Source organism: Salmo salar, chromosome ssa20, assembly GCF_905237065.1.
Source record: "Salmo salar chromosome ssa20, Ssal_v3.1, whole genome shotgun sequence".
In the NCBI taxonomy this organism is placed as follows: domain Eukaryota; kingdom Metazoa; phylum Chordata; class Actinopteri; order Salmoniformes; family Salmonidae; genus Salmo; species Salmo salar.
The window spans coordinates 6,423,359-6,450,784 of NC_059461.1; the positions used below are offsets into that span (position 1 = coordinate 6,423,359).

At 45.0% G+C, this 27,426-nt stretch overlaps 1 protein-coding gene across 4 annotated transcripts in view; it reads right to left on the minus strand.

Annotated features, from left to right (window-relative positions):
* LOC106580192 (TLE family member 1, transcriptional corepressor) overlaps nt 1-26,679 on the minus strand; it is a 38,886-nt gene extending 12,207 nt beyond the window's left edge. Inside the window, exons 1-17 of one of the 4 annotated variants that reach the window (XM_014160990.2) lie at nt 25,590-26,679; nt 25,127-25,227; nt 24,614-24,677; nt 24,191-24,235; nt 12,555-12,617; nt 12,330-12,434; nt 10,540-10,726; nt 10,232-10,248; nt 5,813-5,929; nt 5,684-5,737; nt 4,694-4,846; nt 4,336-4,474; nt 3,803-3,990; nt 3,535-3,611; nt 3,142-3,391; nt 1,242-1,489; nt 835-982 (exon numbers count right to left, since the gene is read on the minus strand). In XM_014160990.2, coding sequence (XP_014016465.1) covers nt 835-982; nt 1,242-1,489; nt 3,142-3,391; nt 3,535-3,611; nt 3,803-3,990; nt 4,336-4,474; nt 4,694-4,846; nt 5,684-5,737; nt 5,813-5,929; nt 10,232-10,248; nt 10,540-10,726; nt 12,330-12,434; nt 12,555-12,617; nt 24,191-24,235; nt 24,614-24,677; nt 25,127-25,227; nt 25,590-25,613 — 1,980 coding nt within the window. In that variant the 5' untranslated portion in view covers nt 25,614-26,679. Of the gene's footprint in view, nt 1-834; nt 983-1,241; nt 1,490-3,141; nt 3,392-3,534; nt 3,612-3,802; nt 4,009-4,335; nt 4,475-4,693; nt 4,847-5,683; nt 5,738-5,812; nt 5,930-10,231; nt 10,249-10,539; nt 10,727-12,329; nt 12,435-12,554; nt 12,618-18,680; nt 18,716-24,190; nt 24,236-24,613; nt 24,678-25,126; nt 25,228-25,589 lie in introns of those variants that run through there. The other 3 variants (XM_014160989.2, XM_014160991.2, XM_014160993.2) reach the window with 3 other exon arrangements.
* Nucleotides 26,680-27,426: the final 747 nt, after the last annotated feature.

Genomic DNA, 27,426 nt, shown 5'->3' on the forward strand with positions numbered 1-27,426 from the left:
TCCTCAGCCAGCTTGAAACAGAGGTTGCTGCAGTGTTGCCTAGATTCTTGCATTACTTTTTTTCCATTTATAATGAAACACTTACTAGAACTCTGTATTGAATCACTTTCCTTGATAAAAAAAATAGTGCAATGGTGTGTTGCATCACTACAAATTTACTGTTATCTTATTAAATTGACTTTTTATTCAGTCACGTTATTAGACACTCTTGATGATAAAATTAACGTAAATCGTAAATAAATTCAGACAAATAAAAACGGAATTTGGGAAAAATAAAACGGATTTCATAGGGCCCTAATAAAAAGTTACCAGGTTGTTAGCTAGCCAATGAGGTAATAGGACTGAACAAAATGTCATCAAATGGTTAATAACGTCGACACACGAGTAGTTTTAGAACAGCCCACAACATGATTTATGAATGTAAAAAGGTCCTGGCGATCCACTATAGGTAGATAAAAATGTAGTGGCGGTAATATAGGTTAGATCTTTTGACCTGGTAGGGCTAGAAGCAAGACGTTTTCGCTGTAATGGTGCAACCATGACGCTAACGAATTTGCACTCGCTTTACCTTTCAGGGCACTCAAAAACAACGGTACAGCGAAGCCTTATCATTACAACTATTATTATCTGGGATACTTTTATCACAGTCGCACCGTGCTCCCAAAATAAAACCCCTGGACACACAGCAAAATATTTTGTTGTATACGCGCCCAAATTGGTTGCACTTTAGAGCCCTGCCTGTGTGTTTGCAGGGTGTGTGTGAACCTGTGGTTCAAGTCGTGCTGCTGGAGCTTGTTGTGTGTCTTTCAGGAGTGCGTGTGTGCGAGCATGTACCTGTGAGGTGAAGTCGTGCTGCTGCAGCTGGCGTCCCTCTCTTAGGTCCCAGGAGCGTACGGTGTTGTCCAGCCCCCCCGTCCACAGCTTGGTCCCATCGTTGGATATGTCAATACAGCTGGCTCCGTCTGTGTGGCCCTGGAACTGTCTGTGATAAACACACACACAAACACAATTAACAGATGTTATCAAATACGTGGTCCTGTGTGGCTCAGTTGGTAGAGAATGGCCCTTGCAATGCCAAGGGCTGTGGATTCAATTCATATGGGGCCACCCATATGAAAATGAATGCACACATGACTGACCATTAGGGGGATGAAACAATATCTGCCATTGGACCAGTGGTTAGAGGCTACTAATTTCTACCTGCTACCTATTGGCAATGTATTCTCCCATGTGGTCCTTACCTGACCAGGGTCTGGTTGTGCAGGTCCCAGACGGCGATGTTCCCATCGCTGCAGCAGGAGAAGCACACCTTGGAGTCAGGGGAGATGGCCAGGGCATAGCAGGCCGGGGCTGAGGAGGTCAGCTCCGCCTTGATGCGTGGAGTGGGCGTGGCTAGGTCCCAGATGGACAGTGTGCTGGCCTCACCCCCCACGATGAGCGTCCGGCCGTCGGGGAGCAGCCGGCACGAGCGGATATAGTTGTCTCGGTTCTGACAAGCGCGTGCACAAAGTTATTTTTTGTCTCTAATACACAAACTATGCACACAAAGTGGTACGTACAGTACCAGTCAAAAGTTTGGACACCTACTCATTCAAGGGTTTTTCTTAATTTCTTTTATTTTCTACATTGTAGAATAATAGTGAAGACATCAAAACTATGAAATAACACATATGGAATCACGTAGTAACCAAAAATGTGTTAAACAAATCAAAATATACTTGAGATTCTTCTTTGCCTTGACAGCTTTGCACACTCTTGGCATGCTCTCAGCCAGCTTCACCTGGAATGCTTTTCCAACAGTTTTGAAGGAGTTCCTACATATGCTGAGCACTTGGGGGCTGCTTTTCTTCACTCTGTTGTCCAACTCATCCCAAACCATCTTAATTGGGTTGAGGTCAGGTGATTGTGGAAGCCAGGTCATCTGATGCAGCACTCCATCACTCTCCTTCTTGGTCAAATAGCCCTTACACAGCCTGGAGGTGTGTTGGGTCATTGTCCTGTTGAAAAACAAAATTATAGTCCCACTAAGCGCAAACCACATGGGATGGCGTATCACTGCAGAATGCTGAGGTAGCCATGCTGGTTAAGTGTGCCTTGAATTCTAAATAAATCACCAACAGTGTCACCAGCAAAGCACACCCCCACCTCCATGCTTCACGGTGGGAACCACAAATGCAGAGATCATCCGTTCACCTCCTCTGCGTCTCACAAAGACACGGCGGTTCAAACCAAAAATCTCAAATTTGGACTCATCAGACCAAAGGACAGATTTCCACCAGTCTAATGTCCATTGCTTGTGTTTCTTGGCCCAAGCAAGCCTCTTCTTCTTATCGGTGTCCTTTAGTAATGGTTTCTATGCAGCAATTCGACCATAAAGGCCTGATTCACAGTCAATGTTGAAATGTGTTTGTTACTTGAACTCTGAAGCATTTTTTTGGGGCTGCAATTTCTGAGGCTGGTAACTCTAATGAACTTATCCTCTGCAGTGGAGGTAACTCTCGGTCTTCCTTTCCTGTGGCGGTCCTCATGAGAGACAGTTACATCATAACGCTTGATGGTTTTTGCGACTGCACGAAGAAACTTTCAAAATGTCTAATTTTCTGCATTGACTGACCATCTCTTAAAGTAATGGACTGTCGTTTCGCTTTGCTTATTTGAGCTGTTCTTGTCATAATATGGACTTGGTCTTTTACCAAATAGGGCCATCTTCTGTATACCACCCCTACCTTGTCACAACACAACTGATTTGCTCAAACGCATTAAGGAGGAAAGAAATACCATAAATTAACTTACCAAGGCACACCTGTTAATTGAAATGTATTCCGTGTGACTAATGTACCTCATGAAGCTGGTTGAGAGAATGCCAATATATATTTAGATTTTTTTAACACTTTTTTGGTTGCTACATGATTCCATGTGTGTAATTTCATAGTTTTGATGTCTTCACTATTATTCTTCAATGTAGAAAAAAGTAAAAATAAAGAAAAAGTAGGTTTGTCCAAACTTGACTGGTACTGTAGGTGTAGATTTAAACCATGTGCCCTGCCCACAAACACACATCCTGTGATGTTGGTTGAAGAACAACGCTACCGAATACATGCTTTTGGATAACAGTGTGTATATATTAGGTCTAGCACTCACCAGGCAGTCCAGTTGGGACACAGGACTCTTGTTGCCAGGGTGACTGATGTCCCAGACCTTGACGCAGCCCTTGCCGCCTGTGTAGACATGGCGCGTGGGGTTGCTGATGGTGACAGCACAGACCACCTCACCGTGGTTCAGCGTGTTTATCTGGCGTGCATGGCGAGGGATGCCAGGGCCCACCAGGGCATCTGGAGGGAACGGTACCGGCTGCATCTGTCCATCGGCGCTAACATGGAAGGAGTAGGCTCTGAGAGGAGAAGGTCGAGTAAGAGGGGGAAAGGTGGAATTGAGGCATGAAACCCATTTGGGCATATTTGTCTTGCTACTACGGAGAACATGGTGCTACAAGACACTCTTCTACAGTTTATATACGGAACACACGCAACTCACGGTTTGCCTCCAGGGATGCCTGATAAGCTTGGGGGCATTCCAGGGACTCTCATGTGAGGATGAGGGTCAAAGCCGGCCTGAGGGAGAACACACACAGAGGGATGATGAGGAGTACATACTCAAACAGCCACGGGCACGCACACACACCAGAGAAATGAGGTCAGTAGACACCGCAATGGATCCTACATAAACATACCGACATTTAGCTGTTTAGACACGCAATGATCACACAATATGGAATAAGAGATACACTCGCACACACACCCACCATAGGGGAGCGTCCGTAGGCAGCCACAGCGGCGGCCGCCGCAGCGCTCATCTGAGGGGACATGTTGTGGAGGCCGGCGTAGCCTGCGCCAGCACTTGCCAGCTCCCCATTCATGGCGGTGTGCGGCAGCATGCCAAACGGCCCGGGGTACGGCCCTGACACCGCCAGCGGAGTCCGCAGACCAGCGGCTAGGGAGTAGACAAGAGCTGTTTTCAGATGGGTTTAATGTATCTGCAGTGCAGTCAGTGTGCAGCATATTCATAACCATATGACACAAAACACATCATAAAGGCAAGTTTGAACTCTTTACTGAAAGTGCTCCATCTTCAAAACTTGACTTCTGACATGCAAAACATTTTTGGGAATGTACTAACAGTGGACTAATGAACAAAATATTAAAATATAGTTTGAGTGTAGTATGCCTTTAATTAAACTAAACAAATGCATATTAGTAGGTAGTCTGTACTATAGGCTGTTAGGTATGATTGGAAATGGTACTGAGGTCAATTAAAATGGGGTGAAGTTTCTCTTACTAGGTGGGTGAGGTAGCTCCATGGAGGGGGGCTTGGATAGGCTGGGGCGGAGAGTGGGTGTGGCACTGGGTCCGGGGGTGGAGTCTCCTCGGTGAGTGGGAGTGCTCGACTTCGGTTGAGGCGTACCCGGTTTGTCACGCTGCCATGGAAACATATAGGCTGTCGTTACCCAGATATCACACCATTAAAGAGAGAGAAATCAAGGGATGGATGGAGAAAGGTGGTAAAAGATATTCCACCACTCTTTAGAGGGAAATGGGAAGGTCCATTAAAAAGTGTGTGTTTCTGTGACCCAGCATTAAAGACTTCTTCAGACAGCGAAAAGTGTTAGTGTATGGAGAGCTTTGGCCACACCCACCATTCCCATCTCTTTGGACTTGAGGGAGGAGGAGCTTGCAGAGGAGGCTGTGGAGGCGGGGCTACAGGATGGGTCCTTCTTCAGGTGGCGTGTCTTGTCCAGCCCGTTCTCTCTGGGGGAGGGCAGGGGCGTACCATGAGGGGAGGCAGGATCCTGGAGGGGGGGGTTCATACACACACACACTCAGTGCCCTACTTCCTCTAATGTGAAATTATCATAGAGTGCCATTTGGGACGCATGTTTCTTATATAGTGCACTACTTTTGACCAGGGCCCATACAGCATCCATAGAGTTGAGCCATTTAGCGAGGCCTGATTCAGAGGGGTTGGGTTAAATCTGGAACACACATTTCAGTTGAATGCATTAAGGTGTGCAACTGACTAGGTATCCTCCTTTTCCTTTCCCTAAAAGACCGGCATGTATACGTTAGAAAGAGTCACAGGATGGCCAAAGGACATCAACCACCCAAGTCACAGCCTGTTCACCCCGCTATCATCCAGAAGGTGAGGTCAGTACAGGTGCATCAAAGCTGGGACAGAGAGACTGAAAAACAGCTTCTATCTCAAGGCCATCAGACTGCATAGCCGTCAATAACCGGCCTCCACCTGGTTACTCAACCCTGCACCTTAGAGGCTGCTGCCCTATGTACATAGACATGGAATCAGTGGTAATTTCAATGATTGATCACTTTAATAATATTTACATACCGTTTTACTCATTTCATATGTATATTTTGTATTGTACTGTATTTTAGTCAATACCACTCCGACATTGCTCATCCTAATATTAATATATTTCTTAATTCCATTATTTTACTTTGAGATGTGTATATTGTTAAATATTACTGCACTGTTGGAGCTAGGAACACAAGCATTTCACTACACCTGCAATAACATCTGCTAAATACATGTGACGAATAAAATGTGATTTTATTTGACACACACACACACACACACACACACACACACACGCACACACGCACACACGCACCTCATTGGAGACATCCACCACCAGGTTGTCATCACTCTTCTCTCCATCACTATCCTGTGGGGACAAAAGGTGTGTCAATGTCATTCACCATTCATACACACAGTTATCACCCTCACTGCTGCTGCTTACATAATGACTAGAGTCCTTGTCCTCTACTTTCCTCTTCTTGGTGTCGTTGGGGAATTCAGGTCCGTTGCGTCGCTTGTCTGAGTTCCTCAAACTGTCAGCAACGAGCAGGGTATTACTCTGCCAAAGACAGGAAGAGAGGATGAGAAGAAGCAAGGTGGAAAGAAATAAGGAAATAGCAGAAGATATGTGCTATAGGCCAAGGGAAGGTGGGGCTGTCTGCCAGTCAAAGCCCTTGTGTCATGCAGTCCCCACAACTACACAATTTGGATAGTGGTGGGGTTACACATACATATTCATTTGGGGCACATTGGAGCAACACAACCACACAGCAAAAAGGCCCTGATTAGTATGAGTTGTTCTGCCGCTCTATCAGTCCTCCCTCTCCTAGCCCTGTCCAGCTTTTACAGCGGCAGCTAAAGGGCAGTGTGTACTTGTGTGTGATTCACTTCCCCCATCCCCGCTCCCTGACTGTGGATGAGCATGCATGTTGGAGTCCACTTAGGCCTACGTCTGTCATTGAAAATGTGCCTCCAGGAGCAGCAGAGACATACACACAGCCCCAACAGACAGGCCGTGGGGGAGGGAGGCCCCCCTCTTTCTCCCCATGCCTCCCCTCTCCTCGTCCCCAGCCAAAGGCTCCTTCACACCCTCCCTCTCACGGGGAACATTATTTAAAGGCTTTAGAAAGCAGATTGCTGACCCACAAAACACAAGCAATTTCCCGCCGTTCTCTCAGGTCATACAATGCTCCCCCCTGTCAGTGGCTGTATTAAACACAATGAGACCCTTTAAGCGTGGGATTAGGAGAGTGGGAGGAGCAATCTGCTCACAATGCAGGGGCAGTGAAGGGAGAGCCCCCCCCCGCACAGAGAAGCTGATCCAGATCAGAGATACAGCCCAACACCCCAGTCCCCTCAAATGTTATTTGTCACATGCACCAAATACAACAGGTGTAGACTTTAGAGTGAAATGCTTTCTTACGAGCCGTTTCCCCAACAATGCAGACTTGAAAAATGTGAAAAGAAATAGGGATATAGTAAAACAAAATAACGAGGCAATATAATGTACAAGGAGTACCGGTACTAAGTCAATGTGCAGGGGCATGAGGCAGTTGAGTTAATATGTACATGTAGGTAGGGATAAAAGTGACTAAGCAATCAGGATAGACAAACAGAGTAGCAGCAGTTTATATGAAGTGTGTGAACGTGTGTCTATGCGAGTGCTTTGAAGGGCTGGTCATGGCGTGCTTAGACCCCTCCTGTACTTCCTGTTCACCCACGACTGCGTGGCTGCGCATGACTCCAACACCATCATTACGTTTGAAGACGACACAACTGTGGTAGTCCTGATCGACAATGACACAGTCTACAAGGTCAGAGAGCATCTTGTCTGGCTGCATCACCACTTCGTATGGCAACTGCATACCAACAAGTGCTCAGCATATGTGGGGAAACCCTTCAAGACTGTTGGAAAAGCATTTCAGGTGAATGCCAAGAGTTGGCAAAGCGGTCATCAAGGCAAAGGGTGTCTACTTTGAAGAATCTCAAATATATTTTGATTTGTTTAACACTTTTTTGGTTACTACATGATTCCATGTGTGATATTTCATAGTTTTGATGTCTTCACTATTATTCTACAATGTAGAAAATAGTAAAAATAAAGAAAAAACAAATTTCTGACACACACACACACACACACACTTCAAGTCAGAAGTTTACATACACTTAGGTTGGAGTCAATAAAAAAAAAGTTTAAACCACTCCACAAATTTCTTGTGAACAAACTATAGTTTTGACAAGTCGGTTAGGACATCTACTTTGTGCATGACAAGTAATTTTTCCAACAATTGTTTTCAGACTGATTATTTCACATTATATTCACTGTATCATCAATTCCAGTGGGTCAGAAGTTTACATACACTAAGTTGATTGTGCCTTTAAACAGCTTGGAAAATTGGAGAAAATGATGTCATGGCTTTAGAAGCTTCTGATAAATGACGTCAATTAGCCTGAGTCAATTGGCGGTGTACCTGTGGATGTATTTCAAGGCCTACCTTCAAACTCAGTGCCTCTTTACTTGACATCATGGGAAATCTAAAGAAATCAGCCAATTTTTTTTGTAGACCTCCACAAGTCTGGTTCATTCTTGGGAGCAATTTCCAAATGACTGAAGGTACCACGTTCATCTGTACAAACAATAGTACCCAAGTATATTCACCATGGGACCACGCAGCCGTCATACCGCTCAGGAAGGAGAAGCGTTCCATCTCCTAGAGATTAACGTACTTTGGTGCGAAAAGTGCAAATCAATCCCAGAACATGTGAAGAAGCTGGAGGAAACAGGTACAAAAGTATCTATATCCACAGTAAAACAAGTCCTATATAGACATAATCTGAAAGGCTGATCAGCAAGGAAGAAGCCACTGCTCCCAAACCGCCATAAAAAACAGACTACGGTTTGCAAGTGCACATTGTGACAAAGATCATACTTTTTGGAGAAATGTCCTCCGGTCTGATGAAACAAAAACAGAACCGTTTGGACATTATGACCATCGTTATGTTTGGAGGAAAAAGGGGGAGGCTTGCAAACCAAAGAACACCATCCCAACCATGAAGCACGGGGGTGTCAGCATCATGTTGTGGGGGTGCTTTGCTGCAGGAGGGACAAGTGTAATTCTCAAAATAAATGTCATCATGAAGCAGGAAAATGATGTGGATATATTGACGCAACATCTCAAGACATCAGTCAGGAAGTTAAAGCTTGGTCGCAAATGGGTCTTCCAAATGGACAATGACCCAAAGCATACTTCCAAAGTTGTGGCAAAATGGCTTAAGGACAACAAAGTCAAGGTATTGGAGTGGCCATCACAACGCCCTGACCTCAATTCTATAGAAAATTTGTGGGCAGAACTGAAAAAGCGTGTGCGAGCAAGAAGGCATACAAACCTGACTCAGTTACACCAGCTCTGTCAAGAGGAATGGGCCAAAATTCACCCAACTTATTGTGGGAAGCTTGTAGAAGGCTACCCGAAACGTTTGACCCAAGTTAAACAATTTAAAGGCAATGCTACCAAATACTAATTGAGTGTATGTAAACTTCTGACCCACTGGGAATGTGATGAAAGAAATAAAATCTGAAATAAATAATTCTCTCTGCTATTATTCTGACATTTCACATTCTTAAAATAAAGTGGTGATCCTGACTGACCTAAGACAGGGAATTTTTACTAGGATTAAATGTCAGGAATTGTGAAAAACTGAGTTTAAATGTAGTTGGTTAAGGTGCATGTAAACTTCCGACTTCAACTGTACACACACACACACACACACATACATATAAAAATAAAAACTTGGGGGGCCAAATAAAACCACCAGGCCGCCAGCTGGGGAACCCTGGTCTACAGCTTATCATGAGGTATTCTAACTCAGGCGAGCAGATTTCGTTAATATTAGCGATTGCGCACCAGCTGTTGATAAGAAACGCGCACCAGCTGTTGTTAAGAGACACACACCCCCCCGAGCTTACCCAACGCTGCCGTTCTGTCTTGCGAATGTAAAGGAAAAACAGCTAGATTAAGTTTTTCCATGTCCTTGTTCAGCAACAACTGAGATACATAGGATATTACAGTTCTTCAGATCACGTTGATAGGATAGACTCAAACGGAGCTCGTCCAGTTTATTTTCCAAAGATTGCAAGTTCAACAACAGAGGGTAGCTGCGGTTTATCCACTCCTTCAACGTAGACTCTTCCTTTTTTTGAATGTCAGGGATTTGGGCCTGGTCCGTTATGAGCAATATGTCCTTTGCCTCTGACTCAATGAAGTAGAAATCCTCATCCAAATCGAGGTTAGTGATCGCTGTTCTGATGTCCAGAAGCTTTTTTCAGTCATAAGAAATGGTGGAAACATTATGTACAAAAGTTAATCAGCGCAAAATAAACAAAATATCACAATTGGTCAGGAGCCTGTAAAACATCTACTATTCTCTCCAGCGCATTCCCTCCCCTCCCACCAGCCATGATGTTTACCAAAGAGGCACACACACACACACACTCAAAAGCCATGGATGCATGTGTAAATGAAGCCCAGGTTGTTGTGAGAATGAGGTAAAATGGAGGTGAATCAAAGCAATGACAGTGGGTTGTACAGAGTGGTGTGTGTTAGAAAGATAGTGAGGGTCTAGGAAATGATTAGCAGGGGTTAAGTTCAAAAGTTCTAGGGCGTTGTGTATAGTGGCGTAAAGTAGCATCAGGTCCCCTAGCACCGGGGACTAGTTGCTTCTCTAGTTTCATCCTTTTCTTATTAAAACTACAATGCTTGTTTCAAGGTATTTGACACACGCACACAGGGGTGAACGTTGGAATGAGTAGGGGAGGTGAATGAGGAGGAGGATGCAGCCAGAGGTAACAGGAAGTACTTACTGTGCCCGGCTCTTGCTCTGTTCCCATAGCAACGATGACACAGCATCAAGGTGATAACACAGCATCAAGGTGATAACACAGCATCAAGGTGATAAGGTCATCAGGGCGCACACGAGGGAGGCACGACAAAACACACAAAAAGAGAGAAATTCTAATCTTGAGCCCTGCACTTGTGGTTTTCAGTATATTTATTATAAACAAACCCAATGATGATACGGTCTTGTCAGTTCGGTCTGTCTATGTGGGCGGGCCAGACAGACTCGTCCTTAGGTGCAGGCCCAGTAACAGTGGGTGTGGCTGCTGCTCACCTCTCAGCTGCTCGGCCTCCGCCGGGTGTTTCTTGTCCTCTTTGCCCACCAGGTGGTGCGGTGGCGCCCCTAGGGCACTGGACAGGGCGAGCAGGCTGGCCCCTCCCCCCAAGTGGGCTGGGTTGAGCCCAGCCGGATGGGGGGTGAGGGGGACATGGGGGCCGTGCGCGTGGGACAGATGCTGATGCTACAGGAGAGAGAGAAGCAATCAATTACTAATCCATAAATCAATATGGCCTACCACTGGAAAGTGTGTCAATCAATACGACAAGCCATTAATACACAAATGGAGCCGAGTGATCAATGTGAAAATATATAGAGGAATTCATGACCCTTCAGTTTTTCCATCAAGAGCAGCTTTCAACGACGTGGCATGCTTACAAATAATGTCAGAGGCAGTAAACCTCCCCTTTAACACACAGTTTCTCACACACGCAAACACCTCCCTCTGGGGTCAAACAATAAACAATAGTGACAGCTGGGATCACAGCCCAGAGCCTGAGGATGGAAGGAGGATACGAGAGGGGGTTAGAGAGCTACAGCTGCTGCCTGCAGGCCAGGGAGGGTGGGGGCTCTGGTGGATTGGGGGCGTTTAGCTGTCAGGTCTCGGTGTCTTTCACACCAAATCAGGTGCTCGTCTGAGCGTGAAATGCTTTTGTGTTCCAAAACATAAATTATTGCGTCTTCAGACAGTAGCCGCGGGAATCAAACCCCTGAGGTTTGCCACAGGGGGAGGGAGATCTCAGCAGTAGAGTGGGGGGAAGGGCGGTGGTGAAGGTCAACCCTCTTTATCTCACCTAATTGACTAAGCACCCCCCCTTCAGAGAACCACAGGAGAGACGCCACAGCACTCTATCCCCATCTCCATGCCTACTCTTTCACAGCGCTAATCCCTGGGCTTGCCCTCAAACACACACGTACCATCCAAGCCCTTGTTCGCTGTGCCAAAACAGCACAGCAAAGGACGCTCTCTCACACACACACGGTGAGAGTCAATGGAGGGGAGGTATTGGTGGAGGCAAGGGGAGCCCTATGTGTTAGGGGGTGTTAAGGTGTTCACATGCTTCCCAGCCGAAACAGTTCGGAAGAGTTTGTGCATATATTATCTACGCCCCTTCATCGGTGATTGGTTAACAGTAGGGATTCTTCAATGACAGACTAATCGTTTTCATGCACATTTTTTTATTTTTTTTAAATTGAGAAATACTGCACAAAACATCTTAGTTAGATGTAAAATTGTGCGACTAAGATCTCCTCGCCAAAAAAGTCCAAATTTATGACAGATTTCTTGAGTCATCTTAGATTAATTCTACAGCATCTCCAAATAGAGACTGACATTTTTTTTCTTGTTTTTCAAGCAAAGGTCTTAAGAGAGTATGTGCCAGCCGAACTGAAGAATGCTGACGCCTTTAGGGTAAGCCGGAGGGGGAGAGGTGAGAGGGTGGCCACGCTTCATTACACTTATTTAAAACACATAAACAGGGTGACTGACAGCTTGGTGAGAGGACCAGACACTCAAATCCCCTTTATACACACACTAGAATCCTGCAATTAAGACAAATGGCAACTGCCACAGCCATCGAGCAAAGCCCCTACCCCCTCCAAAGATTCCCAGAACCGTTGAGAAATTCCAAAACAGCAGCCTACACACAGCAGATCTTATGGTTGCCAAACACAGTAGTATCATATCCTTGGGTAAATAACTCAGTAATATTTCAGTAATAAAATGTCACATACACACCATCACAGTACACACAAACACAGGAAGTTGTAGTAGAGAGTGCAGTTACTGTGTGTGGTAGACCGGGAAGGCCACGTACCCCGATGACAGAATTGAGTTCGCCCATGGTGACCTGCTTGGCCCTCTCCACTGCCTGGATCACCTGCTGTTGGTGCTGCATGGGCACACACACAATACAGGGGAGCGAAAGAAGATTGCAAGAGGCTTACCTGTTTGTGCCTTTCAATGTTCAGCCCGTAAGACCTTTCATAGTACTGTGAACACACACACTTACCTCCTGTGAGAGGAAGGGGATGACTTGTGCACAGATGGTATTGAGCCTCTTGGCAATCTCGGTCTGTTGGATAGAGTAGAGGATGGATGGATAAGTATGGGCAATGTCAACAACACCTGGAATAGCCGCACAACTACATTCAGCCGTGCACTGAGATCCAAAGGGATTCCCGATTGTATTCACAGCTAGCATGTTCAGGTCAACTCCACCTGGGGTGTATGCATTAGTGCACACCATAGCAAAACTTTTTGCAACGAGAAAAGGTTTTGCAATGAAAATTAGAGAGAGTGTCTTATTGGACAAGTTCAGGCATGTCCCTCCCCGTTTCGGCCTGTTTGCTTCCAAGTACACCATAGGTCAACTCCACCTGATATCCTCCATGTATGTGTGATGCTGGAGAGTTACTGAAGGATAGGCAGACATCTAACTGCTCATAGGAGCAACTGCTGCTATCGGTCACAACATGGGCTCAATGCACACAACACATATTAGTCAATATGGTATGAATGACTCCATACACACAATTAACTTGGGGGAGAGAGGGCTAGTTAACAGCTTGCTGCCACAGTTGACAGAAAACACATGCAGTTGCACACATACACATGTTCAAGTGCACCACAGGCATACACAGGCAGTCACACACATACGTGTGCAGACCAGAGCATGCGAGTGGAGTTTAGCTCCTGGAAATACGAGCGGTGAGGAAAAGCTGCTACTGCAAATTTGCCCCATTCATTAAAATCACAATTTAACCAACACCAATCTATTTCTGTGACTACTTGGACCTACCATTTGGTTTTGAAGTATTGAAACAAAACCATATGATTTGAATGAAAAGTACTTTAATAAACATGAAAAGGTGACAGTTAGAAGCGCTCATCATTTCAAATAGGCTACATGCTATATTAAACAGCATATAAAAACTTGAAATAGGTCAAGAGCCAGACAAGCAGCCTAACGAAAATGAATTATACTGAATAAAAATCTAAACGCAACTTGTCAAGTGTTGGTCCCATGTTTCATGAGCTGAAATAAAATATCTCAGAAATGTTCCATATGCACAAAAAGCTTATTTCTCTATAATTCTGTACACAAATTTGTTTACATCCCTATTAGTGAGAAATTCTCCTTTGACCAAGATAATCCATCCACCTGCCACATGTGGAAGCAAGAAGCTGATTAAACAACATGATCATTACAAGGCACACTTTCTGCTGGGGACTAGGGTTGCAACTTTCCGGAATTTTTCCTGAAATTTTCCATGGGAAGTTAAGCCCTGGAATTTGAAGAATTTTGCTTAAAATCCATCAATAAAGTTAGCTTATAACAGTGAACCTTTTTTTGTGGGATACACACAAGGCAATTCTAGGTCTTAACATATTTTGGTTAAACTATCCCCAATTCAACGGAATTGCAACTCTGCATGTACAATGCACTCTTCCATCACATGTACAGCTGATTCTCAAGATCTTGCACACTAATGAGATTTTTGGTATTTGATATTTTATTAGGATCCCCATTAGCTGTTGCAAAAGCTACTCTTCCTGGGGTCCACACAAAACATGAAACAATGACATAATACAGAACATCATTAGACAAGAACAGCTCAAGGACAGAACTACATATATTTTTAAAAAGGCACACGCAGCCTACATATCAATGCATACACACAAACTATCTAGATCAAATAGGCGTTGTGCCACGAGGTGTTGCTTTATCTGGTTTTTTGTTGTTGTTTTTTTTTAAATCAGGTTTGCTGTTTATTTGAGCAATATTTAAAAGGAAGTTCCATGCAATGAGGGCTCTATATAATACTGTACATTTTCTTGAATTTGTTCTGGATTTGGGGACTATGAAAAGACCCCTGGTGGCATGTCTGGTGGGATAAGCGTGTGTGTCAGAGCTGTGTCTGCTAGTTAGTTTTTGCTATCATGTGGGTTTTAGCTTGCTTGAGCCTGCTAACAGTGTTAATTCACCTGTTTCCATACATGTTTCATTTTAAAACATTTATCTTACAAAGGAGTTGTTTAATCTAACTTCTTAACTATTTATCTGTACATGGAATTGTATTTGTTTTTTTTCTACTCGTTTTTTTGTCATCTTTACAGGAAAATGCCCATCTGATGTGTGGCGACATTTCACTGCAGCTAATCTAGAAGGAAAAGCAGTGTACGTTTGCAAATACTGTGCCAAATCATATGTAAAGAATGCAACAAAGATGCAGAATCATCTGGCCAAGTGCGTAAAGTTCCCTCAGCGCTCACAACAAGCAACCTCTGACAAAAGTCCCTCTACTTCTATTCAAGGTGAAAATGATGAATCAGACCCCTTATCGATAGCAACAGCTCATTGTCCTCCTCAATTCAGAAGTTTTTTGACTCAATGGAGGAACGTAGTCAGAGAAATGCTGATGAATGTCTTGTTTGAGCTGTGTATGCAACTGGTTCACCTCTGATGCCCACAGGCAATGTGTATTGGAAGAGATTTCTGAATGTACGTCACCCAGCATATACCCCTCCAACCAGACATGCTTTATCTACTCAATTTCTGGATGCAGAGTTCAACAGAGTTCAAGCAAATCATAGAGAAAGCAGACTGTATTGCAATAATCTCTGATGGGTGGTCGAATGTCAGTGGGCAAGTAATAATTAACTAAATCATCTCCACCCCTCAACCAGTACTCTACAAGAGCACAAGGGACAACAGACACACCGGTCTCTACATTGCAGATGAGCTGAAGGCAGTCATCAATGACCTTGGACCACAGAAGGTATTTGCACTGGTGACAGACAATGCTGCAAACATGAAGGCTGCTTGGCCTAAAGTGGAGGAGTCCTACCCTCACATCACACCCATTGGCTGTGCTGCTCATGCATTGAATCTGCTCCGCAAGGACATCCTGGAACCTAAAACAAAGGATACACTCTACAAGACAGCCAAGGAAATGGTTAGGTATGTGAAGGGTCATCAAGTAATTACAGCAATCTACTTCACCAAGCAAAGTGAAAAGAATAAGAGCACCACATTGAAGCTGCCCAGCAACACCCATTGGGGTGGTATTATCATTATGTTTGACAGTCTCCTGGAGGGGAAGGAGTCTCTCCAAGAAATGGCCATATCACAGTCTGCCGATATGGACAGCCCCATCAAGAGGATCCTCCTGGATGATGTATTTTGGGAGAGAGTGGTAAGCAGCCTGAAACCTATAGCAGTAGCCATTGCAAGGATTGAGGGAGACAATGCCATCCTGTCTGATGTTCAGACTCTGAGATGTAAGAGAAGAAATCCGTACTGCCCTGCCCATTTCGCTGTGCTCCAAGCAGAGGAAACTGCAGTTCTGAAATACATCAAAAAACGTGAAGACTTCTGCTTGAAGCCGATACACGCAGCAGCGTACATGTTGGACCCCAAGTATGCTGGCAAGAGCATCCTGTCTGGTGCAGAGACCAACAAGGCCTATGGTGTCATCACTACCGTGTCTCGCCACCTTGGCCTGGATGAGGGAAAGGTTCTTTATTTATACACACTAGCTACCCACCTCATTCCTTTTTGTTAGCAAGTGCACGTAAGTAGACCATGTATTTTCAGATTCATAATGACTCTTTTGTTGTGAACACGACATCACTGCACTCCCGCTCTTCCTCTTGGTGCTCCTCATCTTTATAAATCACCATGATTTTGCACCTGAGTGTTTTATCAGTGTCCTTATTTGGTGAATTCCATGACAGTAGCTAAAGCTAGGGGCTATAGCAGCACACGAGTAGCCTACAAATGCATGCTGGGACGGTTATGCCCTGAGCCCTACTGGAGTAGGTGAGAAGGACGATGCTCCAGCCTTTGGGAAACTCGCTCCGCTCCAGCTTTGCTCACATACTCTGGTGCAGACAGACAGACAGACAGGACAGACAGACACACACACGAAGCAGTGAATCAAAGACAGGCTCCAGCCTTGCTATCATGTCAGCCTTAGATTAGGTTTCACCGTGTCTCACTCTTCCATTCTTCCACTCCCATCGGCGCTTAAAATAATCTCATCACTCCTAATTTAATTTGGTCCCACTCTCATAACCATGGCCGGGCATCCGGCCCCCCCAGAGGTGACTGCGATTGGCTGGATACCCTATATCCCCACGGAGGCGGCAAATCGGATGATCCAGCTGAAATTACATATCAGCCAAACAAATTGATACGAGGCGGGCCAGAGTACAGGAGGAACTAGAGGAGCCTCCGAATGCAGTAATGGGATATTACTCAGACACATGCACACACAGACACTCACGACACAGACCATTTTCCTTTGAAAAGCTGGTGAGAAAAATGGAGTGCGGGCTCAGGGGCCATATGTATCAAGTTTCTCATCGCAGAAGGGACAACCTAGGATCAGGTCCCCCCTGTCCATATAATCATATTCATTGTGATCTAAAAGGCTAAACTGAGCCTAAAATCAGCATTCCTTCTCTGGGACGCTTGATACATACGGCCTCAAATCTCCATAACATAAAAACACGGCTCTACCAGAAGAGGACTTGCCATCCCTCTGAGCCTGGTTCCTATCGGTTTCTTCCTAGGTTCCTGCTGTCTAGGGAGTTTTTTCTAGCCACTATGCTTCTGCATTGCTTGCTTTTTGGGGTTTTATGCTAGGTATCTGTAAAGCACTGTGACAACTGTCGATGTAAAAAGGGCTTTATAAAATACATTTGATGAATCGAGTTCCTCCAACCAGTGTTCTAGCAGCCCAGCCATAGGCCCTGTCCTCATGTGACACGCCCTCAGAAGCCCCGGCCTGACAGGCTTATCACTAACACACACACACACTAACACACACACACACACACAAGCAGATAACCTATAAAACCTCGCTAGGCAATAAAATACCTGCTTCTCCCACTGTGCTTTCCCAGAATGTCTGAGGGGTATTCTTAGCAGGCAGATAGGTACTGCAGGCCAGGAATAGGCTGTGTCCAGTACACTACCGCTAAGCTAAACCCACGGGAGGGAGCTAGTTACAGGGAAACTAAGCTTCCTGAAGCATTGAGCATTTCCAGTCAATTGTGTCAAAAATAGGTTCATTACTTGAGGCTTTGATCAACACAGTGTACAGTAGTTGCACCTGCTGGTCAAAATAATTTAGAGCAGCCAAATTATTATAGATGTCGCACCAGGGTAGCCTTTTTGCCTTCTATCAAACCAATCAGGTGGTTGTTCGACAAAACAACGCTTCGATTGTCAGTGATTACGTGCTTCTGATAAAGTGACAAGCATCTGCCCACTGCTTCGAAGTAAACTGCTAAGCGATTTCAATGCATGCCTCGGAGCCCTGGCATCAAACGTAACATCACTAGAGGGAGCTAACGGGATTAATTAAGGGGCGGTTAAGAAATAATCATGTGACCCAGAGCTTCGGGCCAAAGTGGGTAAGTGTTGAAAAAAAATACAAAAATAAAATGTACCTGCCTGTCTTACCCAACCCACACTCCAAAAGTCAGACAGTATGGTGGTTATCACACATGCCAGAGGGTTACATTGAAAGGATCGCCTGTCGTCATTGAGTAGACTGACATAAGACTTACGATAAGTGCGTTCAACTAGGGTAGTAGGTGACAAAACAAATCACACATCCCAATCATGATGAGTTCTCAAGTCATCACCTAGGATATCAGTGATTGGAGGCCTTTAGGTCATAGGGTGTGACCTGAGCAACAGGGCCTGCCAGGTGGCAGAGAAAGTGAGCCCTACAGGGACTAGGAGGACATAAGTTGAATTTCAGAACCACCCCACTCTCTTAAAGATCAACTGCCCTTTATAACCAACTTCTCTGGTTTGAAATGGCCCGTGGAATCAATACATGTCAGAAACATGAATTCCAGTGTCAAAATTGACTAAAAAGTGTAAATAGGATAATATGGGTCATAAACAGAATTTGGTAAGTGACTGTCATGACTTAAGGGTTTGGCTTACTTGAGTAACCCCTTGACTTTTTCCACATTTCGTTACGTTACAGCCTTATTCTAAAATTGATTAAATAAAAAATGTTCCTCATCAATCTACACACAATACCCCATCATTTCAAAGTAAACACTGGCTTAGAATTGTGAACATTTATTAAAAATAAAAAAACAGAAATACCTTATTTACATAAGTATTCAGACTCTTTGCTATGAGACTCGAAATTCAGCTCCGGTGCATCCTGTTGTTTCCATTGATCATCCTTGAGATGTTTCTACAACTTGATTGGAGTCCACCTGTGGTAAATTCAATTGATTGGACATGATTTAGAAAAGGCACACACCTGTCTATACAAGAACCCGATGGTCACTCTGACAGAGCTCCTCTGTGGAGGAGATGGGAGAACCTTCTAAAAGGACAACCATCTCTGCAGCACTCCCCCAAATCAGGCCTTTATGGTAGTGGCCAGACAGAAGCCACTCCTCAGTAAAAGGCACATGGCAGCACGCTTGGAGTTTGCTAAAAGGCACCTAAAGGAGATTCTCTGGTCGATGAAACCAAGATTAAACTCTTTGGCCTGAATGCCAAGCGTCACGTCTGGAGAAAACCTAGAACCATCCCTACGGTGAAACATGGGGGCAGCATGGGGAAGTTTTTCAGCGGCAGAGACCAGGAGACTATTTAGGATCGAGGGAAAGATGAACGGAGCAAAAGTAGAGAGAGATACATGATGAAAACCTGCTCCAGAGCACTCAGGACCTCAGACTGGGGCGAAGGTTCACCTTCCAACAGGACAACAACCCTAAGCACACAGCCAAAACAACGCAGGAGTGGATTCGGGTGTCAATGTCCTTGAGTAGTCCGGAGTTAAACCTGATTTAACATCTCTGGAGAGACCTGAAAATAGCTGTGCAGCGACGCTCCCCATCCAACCTGACAGAGCTTGAGAGGATCTGCAGAGAAGAATATGAGAAACTCCCCAAATACAGGTGTGCCAAGCTTGTAGGGTCATACCAAAGAAGACTCGAGGCTGTAATCGCTGCCAAAGGTGCTTCAACAAAGTACTGAGTAAAAGGTCTGAATACATACGTAAAACATACACACATTTGAGAAAACAAAAATCCTGTTTTTGCTTTGTCATTATGGGGTAGTGTGAGATTGAGGGGGAAAAACAATTTAATCAATTTTAGAATAAGGCTGTAATGTAACAAAATGTCAAAAGTAAAGGGGTCTGAACACTTTCTGAATGCACTGTACGGCAACAATTCATTCCCCCTTTTGCCTATTGTGACCCAGTGTTTTCTGTGAAAAGACTGAGCGAGCTGCCTTTACATGGCCTGGTGCCCTGTGCGGGTGGAGGACCAATGGAATGGTTGAAAATGAGCAAGTCCTGCCCACCAAGGGCACCCGGTCACGCAAAATAAACCCATCGTCTGGAACCTCTTCACCAGACAAAACGTGTGGTTAGTACTTGCCCTTTCTCAGGAAATAGCTACTCTATAGAAAATGGAATTCCATAAAGTTGTTCAACAATCATGGGCAGATGGCCAGGATATGGATTACATCTGACTAGTTTCTACTCGGGCTGTCAAGTGTCAAACCTGAGACTGGTGTGTTGGTAAGTAGCTAAGTTTTGTTCATTAACAGCTACAGGTCATTATTTGATAGCTTAGTATCATAGCGGCATAGCCTATGATACCGTGCTGTAACTAGCCAAATAAACTCAGCAGAAAAAGAAATGTCCCTTTTTCAGGAACCTGTCTTTCAAAAATAATTCGTAGAAATCCAAATAACTTCACAGATCTTCATTGTGAAGGGTTTAAACACCGTTTCCCATGCTTGTTCAATGAACCATAAACAATGAATGAACATGCACATATGGAACGGTCGTTAAGACACTAACAGCTTACAGACGGTAGGCAATTAAGATCACAGTTATGAAAACTTAGGACACCAAAGAGGCCTTTCTACTGACTCCGAAAAAGACCAAAAGAAAGATGCCCAGGGTCCCTGCTCATCTGCGTGAATGTGCTTTAGACATGCTGCAAGGAGGCATGAGGACTGCAGATGTGGCCAGGGCAATAAATTGCAATGTCCGTACTGTGAGACAACTAAGACAGCGCTACAGGGAGACAGGACGGACAGCTGATCGTCCTCGCAGTGGCAGACCACATGTAACACCTGCACAGGATCGGTACATCACACCTGCGGAACAGGTACAGGATGGCAACAACTGCCCGAGTTACACCAGGAAAGCACAATCCCTCCATCAGTGCTCAGCCTGTCCGCAATAGGCTGAGAGAGGCTGGACTGAGGGATTGTAGGCCTGTTGTAAGGCAGGTCCTCACCAGACATCACCGGCAACAACATCGCCTATGGGCACAAACCCACCATCACTGGACCAGACAGAACTGGCAAAAAGTGCTCCTCACTGACGAGTCGCGGTTTTGTCTCACCAGGGGTGATGGTCGGATTCGCGTTTATCATCGAAGGAATGAGCGTTACACCGAGGCCTGTACTCTGGAGCAGGATCGATTTGGAGGTGGAGGGTCCGTCATGGTCTGGGGCGGTGTGTCACAGCATCATCGGACTGAGCTTGTCATTGCAGGCAATCTCAACGCTGTGCGTTACAGGGAAGACATCCTCTTCCCTCATGTGGTACCCTTCCTGCAGGCTCATCCTGACATGACCCTCCAGCCTGACAATGCCACCAGCCATACTGCTCGTAATTTCCTGCAAGACAGGAATGTCAGTGTTCTGCCATGGCCAGCGAAGAGCCGAGAGTTCAAATCCATTGAGCACGTCTGGGACCTGTTAGAGCGGAGGGTGAGGGCTAGGACCATTCCCCCCAGAAATGTCCGGGAACTTTTTCAGGTGCCTTGGTGGAAGAGTGGGGTAACATCTCACAGCAAGAACTGGCAAATCTGGTGCAGTCCATGAGGAGGAGATGCACTGCAGTACTTAAAGTAGGTAGTGGCTACACCAGATACGAACTGTTACTTTTGATTTTGACCCCCCTTTGTTCAGGGACACATTATTCAATTTCTGTTAGTCACATGTCTGTGGAACTTGTTCAGTTTATGTCTCAGTTGTTGAATCTTGTTATGTTCATACAAATATTTACACATGTTAAGTTTGCTGAAAATAAATGGAGTTGACAGTGAGAGGACATTTCTTTTTTTGCTGAGTTTACAAAGCCTCTCCCTAACGTGTAATGTGAGAGGAAGATTTGCATGTTTAATGTTAGCTAGCTCATCATCAAGCAAACCTGATGACATGTTTGATGCATGTTGCCAGCTTGCTTTCAACAATGTTGTAACTCAAATTGACTAGCTACTGTTTGCTGTGATTGAATGTCAAAGACTCCCAAATCAAAATCTCGTTTACCTTCAGTCATGGCCGCTAGCATTTCTTAATAAGAAATGATGAAAAACAAGGCCAAATCAGAAGTGCAGACGCCCTTTAACTCCCAGGTACTGCTGGTTCTGTAGTTCACCTGAGGACTGGATAGGCTAAATTTCAACCTATCAGAGGGCAAGATGGAGCATCATGGTTTCCATTAGGGATGCACGATATATCGGTGAACTTATCGGAATAAGCCAATATTAGCTAAAAATGCCAACGTCGGCATCAGCCCGATGTCTGGTTTAACGCCGATGTGCAAAACCGATATCAAAGCTGATGTGCATACCTATATAATGTAGGTACATGATGTAATGACGCAATGTAAAATTTTGCGCTACACGTGCAACACAGCATTCCTAACCTAGCCCACAATATCTGCTGTGTGGATCGAGCGGTCAACAAGTTGATCAGTCATTTGAAAGAGTAAGACAATTTCATCTAGACAACTCAAAGGCGAAATCCATTAAAACATCAAGACAATGGAATTCATTGCCCTTGACAATCAACCATTCTCTGTCGTGGGTGATGTTGGCTTTCGCCGACTGGTCGAGCACCGGTACACACTACCAAGTGTGCTATTTTTCAGATGTTGCCCTACCGGAGTTACACAGTAATAGCATCACTGCAAAAAAAAATAATAATAACAATTTTAATACAATTGCATCACTGCTATTAGCTTCACGACTGACATTTGGACCAGCGATATCAGCCTCATGACCATGTGGAGTCTGACAGCAAAGCGGGTCGTTCAGGATTTCGTACTGAGAAAAGTCGTATTGCATGCTCATGAATGTGCTGGTTGTCATACAGCTGCTGCCATTTCAATGGCATTTGAGAACATGAACACACTCACTAGCTCGATTCGAACAACTGACTCGAGAAATAAGCTCATCAACTGCGCCTGCAGCAGATGTGATACCCACTGTCTTGGCATTGAAACGCCTGCGCAACAAAACTGCAGAAACAGGCTGTGAACAAGCGAGTCGGTGGCACTCGCTTTACTGTGTCGCCACCATGCTCGATGCTATGTACAAGGACCGCTACTTCACTGCAGACAAAAATCAGGGTTTATGTGAAATGTTACATACACAGCTGGACAAGATGGAAACAGACACAGTGACAGTGCGCACCGAGGAAGAGAGGCCACGGAGAGACACAGCTGAAACTTCACTGCTTGACATGCATGATGAAATCCTGGTTCAGAATGAAACGACGGAACAACGAAACAGCACAGCAAGTAAGTGAAAGAAATAGGTTTTGATTATGTTTCACTGGTAATGGGGACATACAATGACGGCCTACCCCGGCCAAACCTGGATGACGCTGGGCCAATTGCGCGCCGCCCTATGGGACTCCCAATCACGACCGGATGTGATACAGCCTGGATTCGAACCAGAGACTGTAGTGACAACTCTTGCACTGAGATGCAGTGACTTAGACCGCTGCGTCCATGTGTGTGTGTGTTAACTATACTAGAATGCTTAAAAAGGCAGTTAAAATTCTAAATGTCGGTATCGTTTTTTTTGGCAAGGAAAATATCAGCTATCGGACAAAAATGTCATAGTTTAAATAGTTTCCATGCATTTGATGCCATTCCATTTGCTCCGTTCCGGCCATTATTATGAGACGTCCTCCCCTCAGCAGCTTCCACTGCTCCAAGGGGAGGCCACATTAGCCTGGGGCTGGAGTGGCCAGAGCAACAGGCTACAGTGAGGAGGCAGCAGGGATACGTCACTCACAATACGCCCCCCTCTGGAGACAATGAGCAGAAACGGCATCTCCCTCACAATAGGAGGCATGCATTAGTATCAGAAAGAGAGAGGGGGAGAAAGATAAATCCTTCCTCAGCAAACCACCCAGGCCAATCCACCTCCAATTTCCTCTGTCCTGACCAATCGATTTCTGTGGTAATTACTGGTAAATGCTGTGAGCCAGAGTGCTCTGGTCCTGTGGGGCAAACCTGTGTGTGTGTGAGATATATGGGAGTGCTCCTTTCCATTTCCTGGATCAGGGAGTTCTGTGATTGATTCCTATGCCTTCCCCAGCCCAGCCTCTTCAATGCAATAAAACAGGCTACTCCCCAAGACAATACCAATCAATCAGAGTAATTCATCCTGCCTATGTGCTCGTGCCACCGGGTCTAACCAGAGAGAAACAGAGCACCATCTATCATTGATAAACTCTGATAAAACACACTCCAGTTCCCTGGCTGGCTAAAAGCTCATTCCCTGGGTGAACCCACACACACTATAGAGGAGAGATAGAGAAGAGTGAGTGATGCTTACCTGTTTGTGCATTTCAATGTTCAGCCCGTAAGACATTTCATAGTACTGTGGATGACAGAGTTGGAGTTACTAGAATTACAGTAAGTTCCAATTTCCTACATCTCAATGTAGACTGCTTCTTGGCCATAAGAGAGATACGTGAATAATACTACAGGTGTTTGAAAGGACAAAACAACCTCAAAATGTGGTATTCACTCCAACTCAATAATGTACTGGAGATCATTGAGCACAGAATGTGAGAGACAATGTGTGTTTGTGAATGATGAGTGTGTGTGTAGTCCTGTTCATGTGTGTGTGAGCAACAACAAGAGTTAACAGTAAGCTTGCACAATGTGGCAATAATATCTAGCCACACATTGACAGTGTTAACATCTAGAGTTGATTGGTTGAGAGTTGAACATAGATTGTGCTGATTGGACTCACCATAACATAGTGCCTCTGCATCTCTGTCTTCTCACTGGCCAGCTTCTCACACTCCAATTTCAAACTGCCGAAGACAGGGACACAATCAAAACAAAGCAAGAGGCCTCAGATACCATCACCAATCCTGAACACAACCAGAAAACATTCAAAATTCGGTTCAGATAAACATGGTCAGGAAAACCTCTTGGAATCATGGAAGAGCAATACTTGTTTACCTTTTTCCAGTAACAGAAGTTATAGGTCTAGGGCTATAGTAGCAGCAATATAGCCTATTGCCTGCTACTGTGATCATGCAGGGCATTCCAGCTCACTGCTTTACCTCTCACTAGTCCCAAATACAGCAACATGCAGTTGCACACATGGGGAATAAGAGGGGATTTATAATAATCTGACCTCAGACGCCACCCCTCTGGCTCAAGCACATCTGCATGGCTTAGACCTATACAGTCTGAGCACACAAACAGTGACATCTTGGCCTCAGAGTATGTGTCTGTGTGTTGAACAGCCACTCACCTGTGGTACTGAGCTTGGAGAAACTGGAACTCCTCTTTGATGCGGTCCAGTGACTCTGGGATGGTGAATTTGAAAGGTTGGCCTGGGGCCTGGTGGGGTGTCTGTAAAAATGAGAACATTTAAATAAGAAAACACATCATTCAAAAACGGTGTTTCTGCATCTGATAAAGCATTTCAAATACTTTAGCTGTAGGCTAATTAGTAGTGAATTACAAAAAAAGCAATACGGCATTCGCTGCCATGTGCGATATACGCCTTGCCCTAATTACTGGGAGTGCATCATGATAAACTCATTACAGAAATGTTACAGGCCGACAGCCGCTAAGGCAATGACAAACAAAGGAACTCCGACTGACCCGCCATCGTGGACATACAGAGTTACACAAACGCTAAAATGGTTCAACATGACACATGAGTGCAGAGAATCTGCGGATGGGGAATGCGTTTCACTGGCCAACCTTACCGGGTGTCGACCCTGGGGATACATCGTTCTACCTCTGCAGATGCCCGGTTCCTGATAACCCCGTCTGCTAACAAAATAGGGACAGGCGCGGGGATGCTCCAGATTACGATAAATTCATCCTAGCTCCTTCCGAGACTGTCCGTTAAATGACACAAACACGTCCGACCATTTGTCCTCATAGATCTCCCGTCAACTCTTTATCAGCGGTGCTCCGGTGTAAGAATATCCTTTTATCTCGCTGTAGGCTACTCCAGCATACGATCATATATCAGCCATAAAAAGGAGGGGGAAAAAAACAGGTGAGGACCAAAAAAAAAGTATCCTTACTAGTCCTCCTATTCATGTAGACTGTGTAATCCTGTCCACGCAGCAATATTCGAATAGCCAGAAACTCCAGTTAGTCAACAAGCCAAACCCACAACGCGGTCATGAGAAGCGTAGGCTACTGAAACAAATCCACATAAGTTAATTGCAATTTGACTTGCCGCAATAGCTTGTGGTGAATGCTCGGTATAAATTAATATTCGTTATCCGAAGAATAACCTGTATTCGATTAAATGGGGGGGGGCTGTAGTGCAAGAAAGGTTTCGTAAATGTTGGTGTTTTGATAATAACAACCCCCACTACTAGCACAACAAAATATAACGTTAGCTTGCCTCAAAGGCAACTTTCTCACGCGGTTTCAGACTGAGGGAGTTCTATTAACCCGAGCCGCGGTGCACCACTCTATGGTGAACGGGCAAAAGCAGTGAGGAGCGCCTTTCTCAAAATCGAACAACAATCTGCACCGCTTGGTCAAATTGTCAGCATAGAACCATCGTCCATAAAAATCTATTTTCCATAAAATATATGGTCGATTTTTTTTTAACGAATTTTCATTGGGAAGGTAGATAAAGCGTTTTTATCAAGCAAATAAGCAATCACTTTTGCATGTCAGAACACAGAATCATACTCTTTACTACAAGTGCTTAATCTAGCCTAGGCTACTTCACTTTTGTTTTGAACCTATCTAGCCGTGGGCTTTGGATGGGGAACCTGGCACACGCCCGGAGGTAGCCCAGTTCCATAACGAATGCAATCCCTTTTCACCCAGGTTCAAAATCCCATCATGGGAAAGCCAGTGCCAGATAATCGACCCCCCCCCACCCACCCAGCTATGCAGAAAAGGAACCGCCCCCGAAAATTGCACAGGCCAATAGCCACAGGTCTTTTCACGTGGCAAAATGATGCGATTTGTAGAATCCACCAATAGATTGTCTATAAATGTATTCAAGCCTGGCGATTATTTTGAGCTACACAGACACTAGCCAATCCCGAATGACAGATAGGTTTAGCGAGGAATGGCGCACAAAGCAGCTAGCGTACTGAAGAGTGACAGATCTCAGCTGTCAATCAAAGTAACGTGGTGCCGTTAAACGTCCTTAAATGCGCGATGACATCACGAATCCCCCATCAGACCAATTCCTTGAACGCCCTAGTATTTGAAGTTTGTAGTTGAATTTACTGTAGCCATAATGGGAGGCTATATGGATGACGTATGTCACGCAGCTGAGAGTCATGTTTGGGGGCTTGGTGGTAACCAGTGATGACCCCCTTCCTGTAGCCTGGTTGACAAAGCGAATTCGTTGACAGGGCTGGGTTCCATGAGGGAGGCGAAAATAAACATAATTTACTTGATGGGGATAAAAACAACAATAGTATAGAAGAACAAGTTGTGGTCTCAAGTTTTCTCAGCGGTCTTGAGGAAGAGGGAAGATGGCAAGTACGCCCGAGTGGAGTCAGAGGAACCTATAGAGGTTGGTAAGAAGGCTGGAAGGGGAAAAAAGGAAGAAAGTGG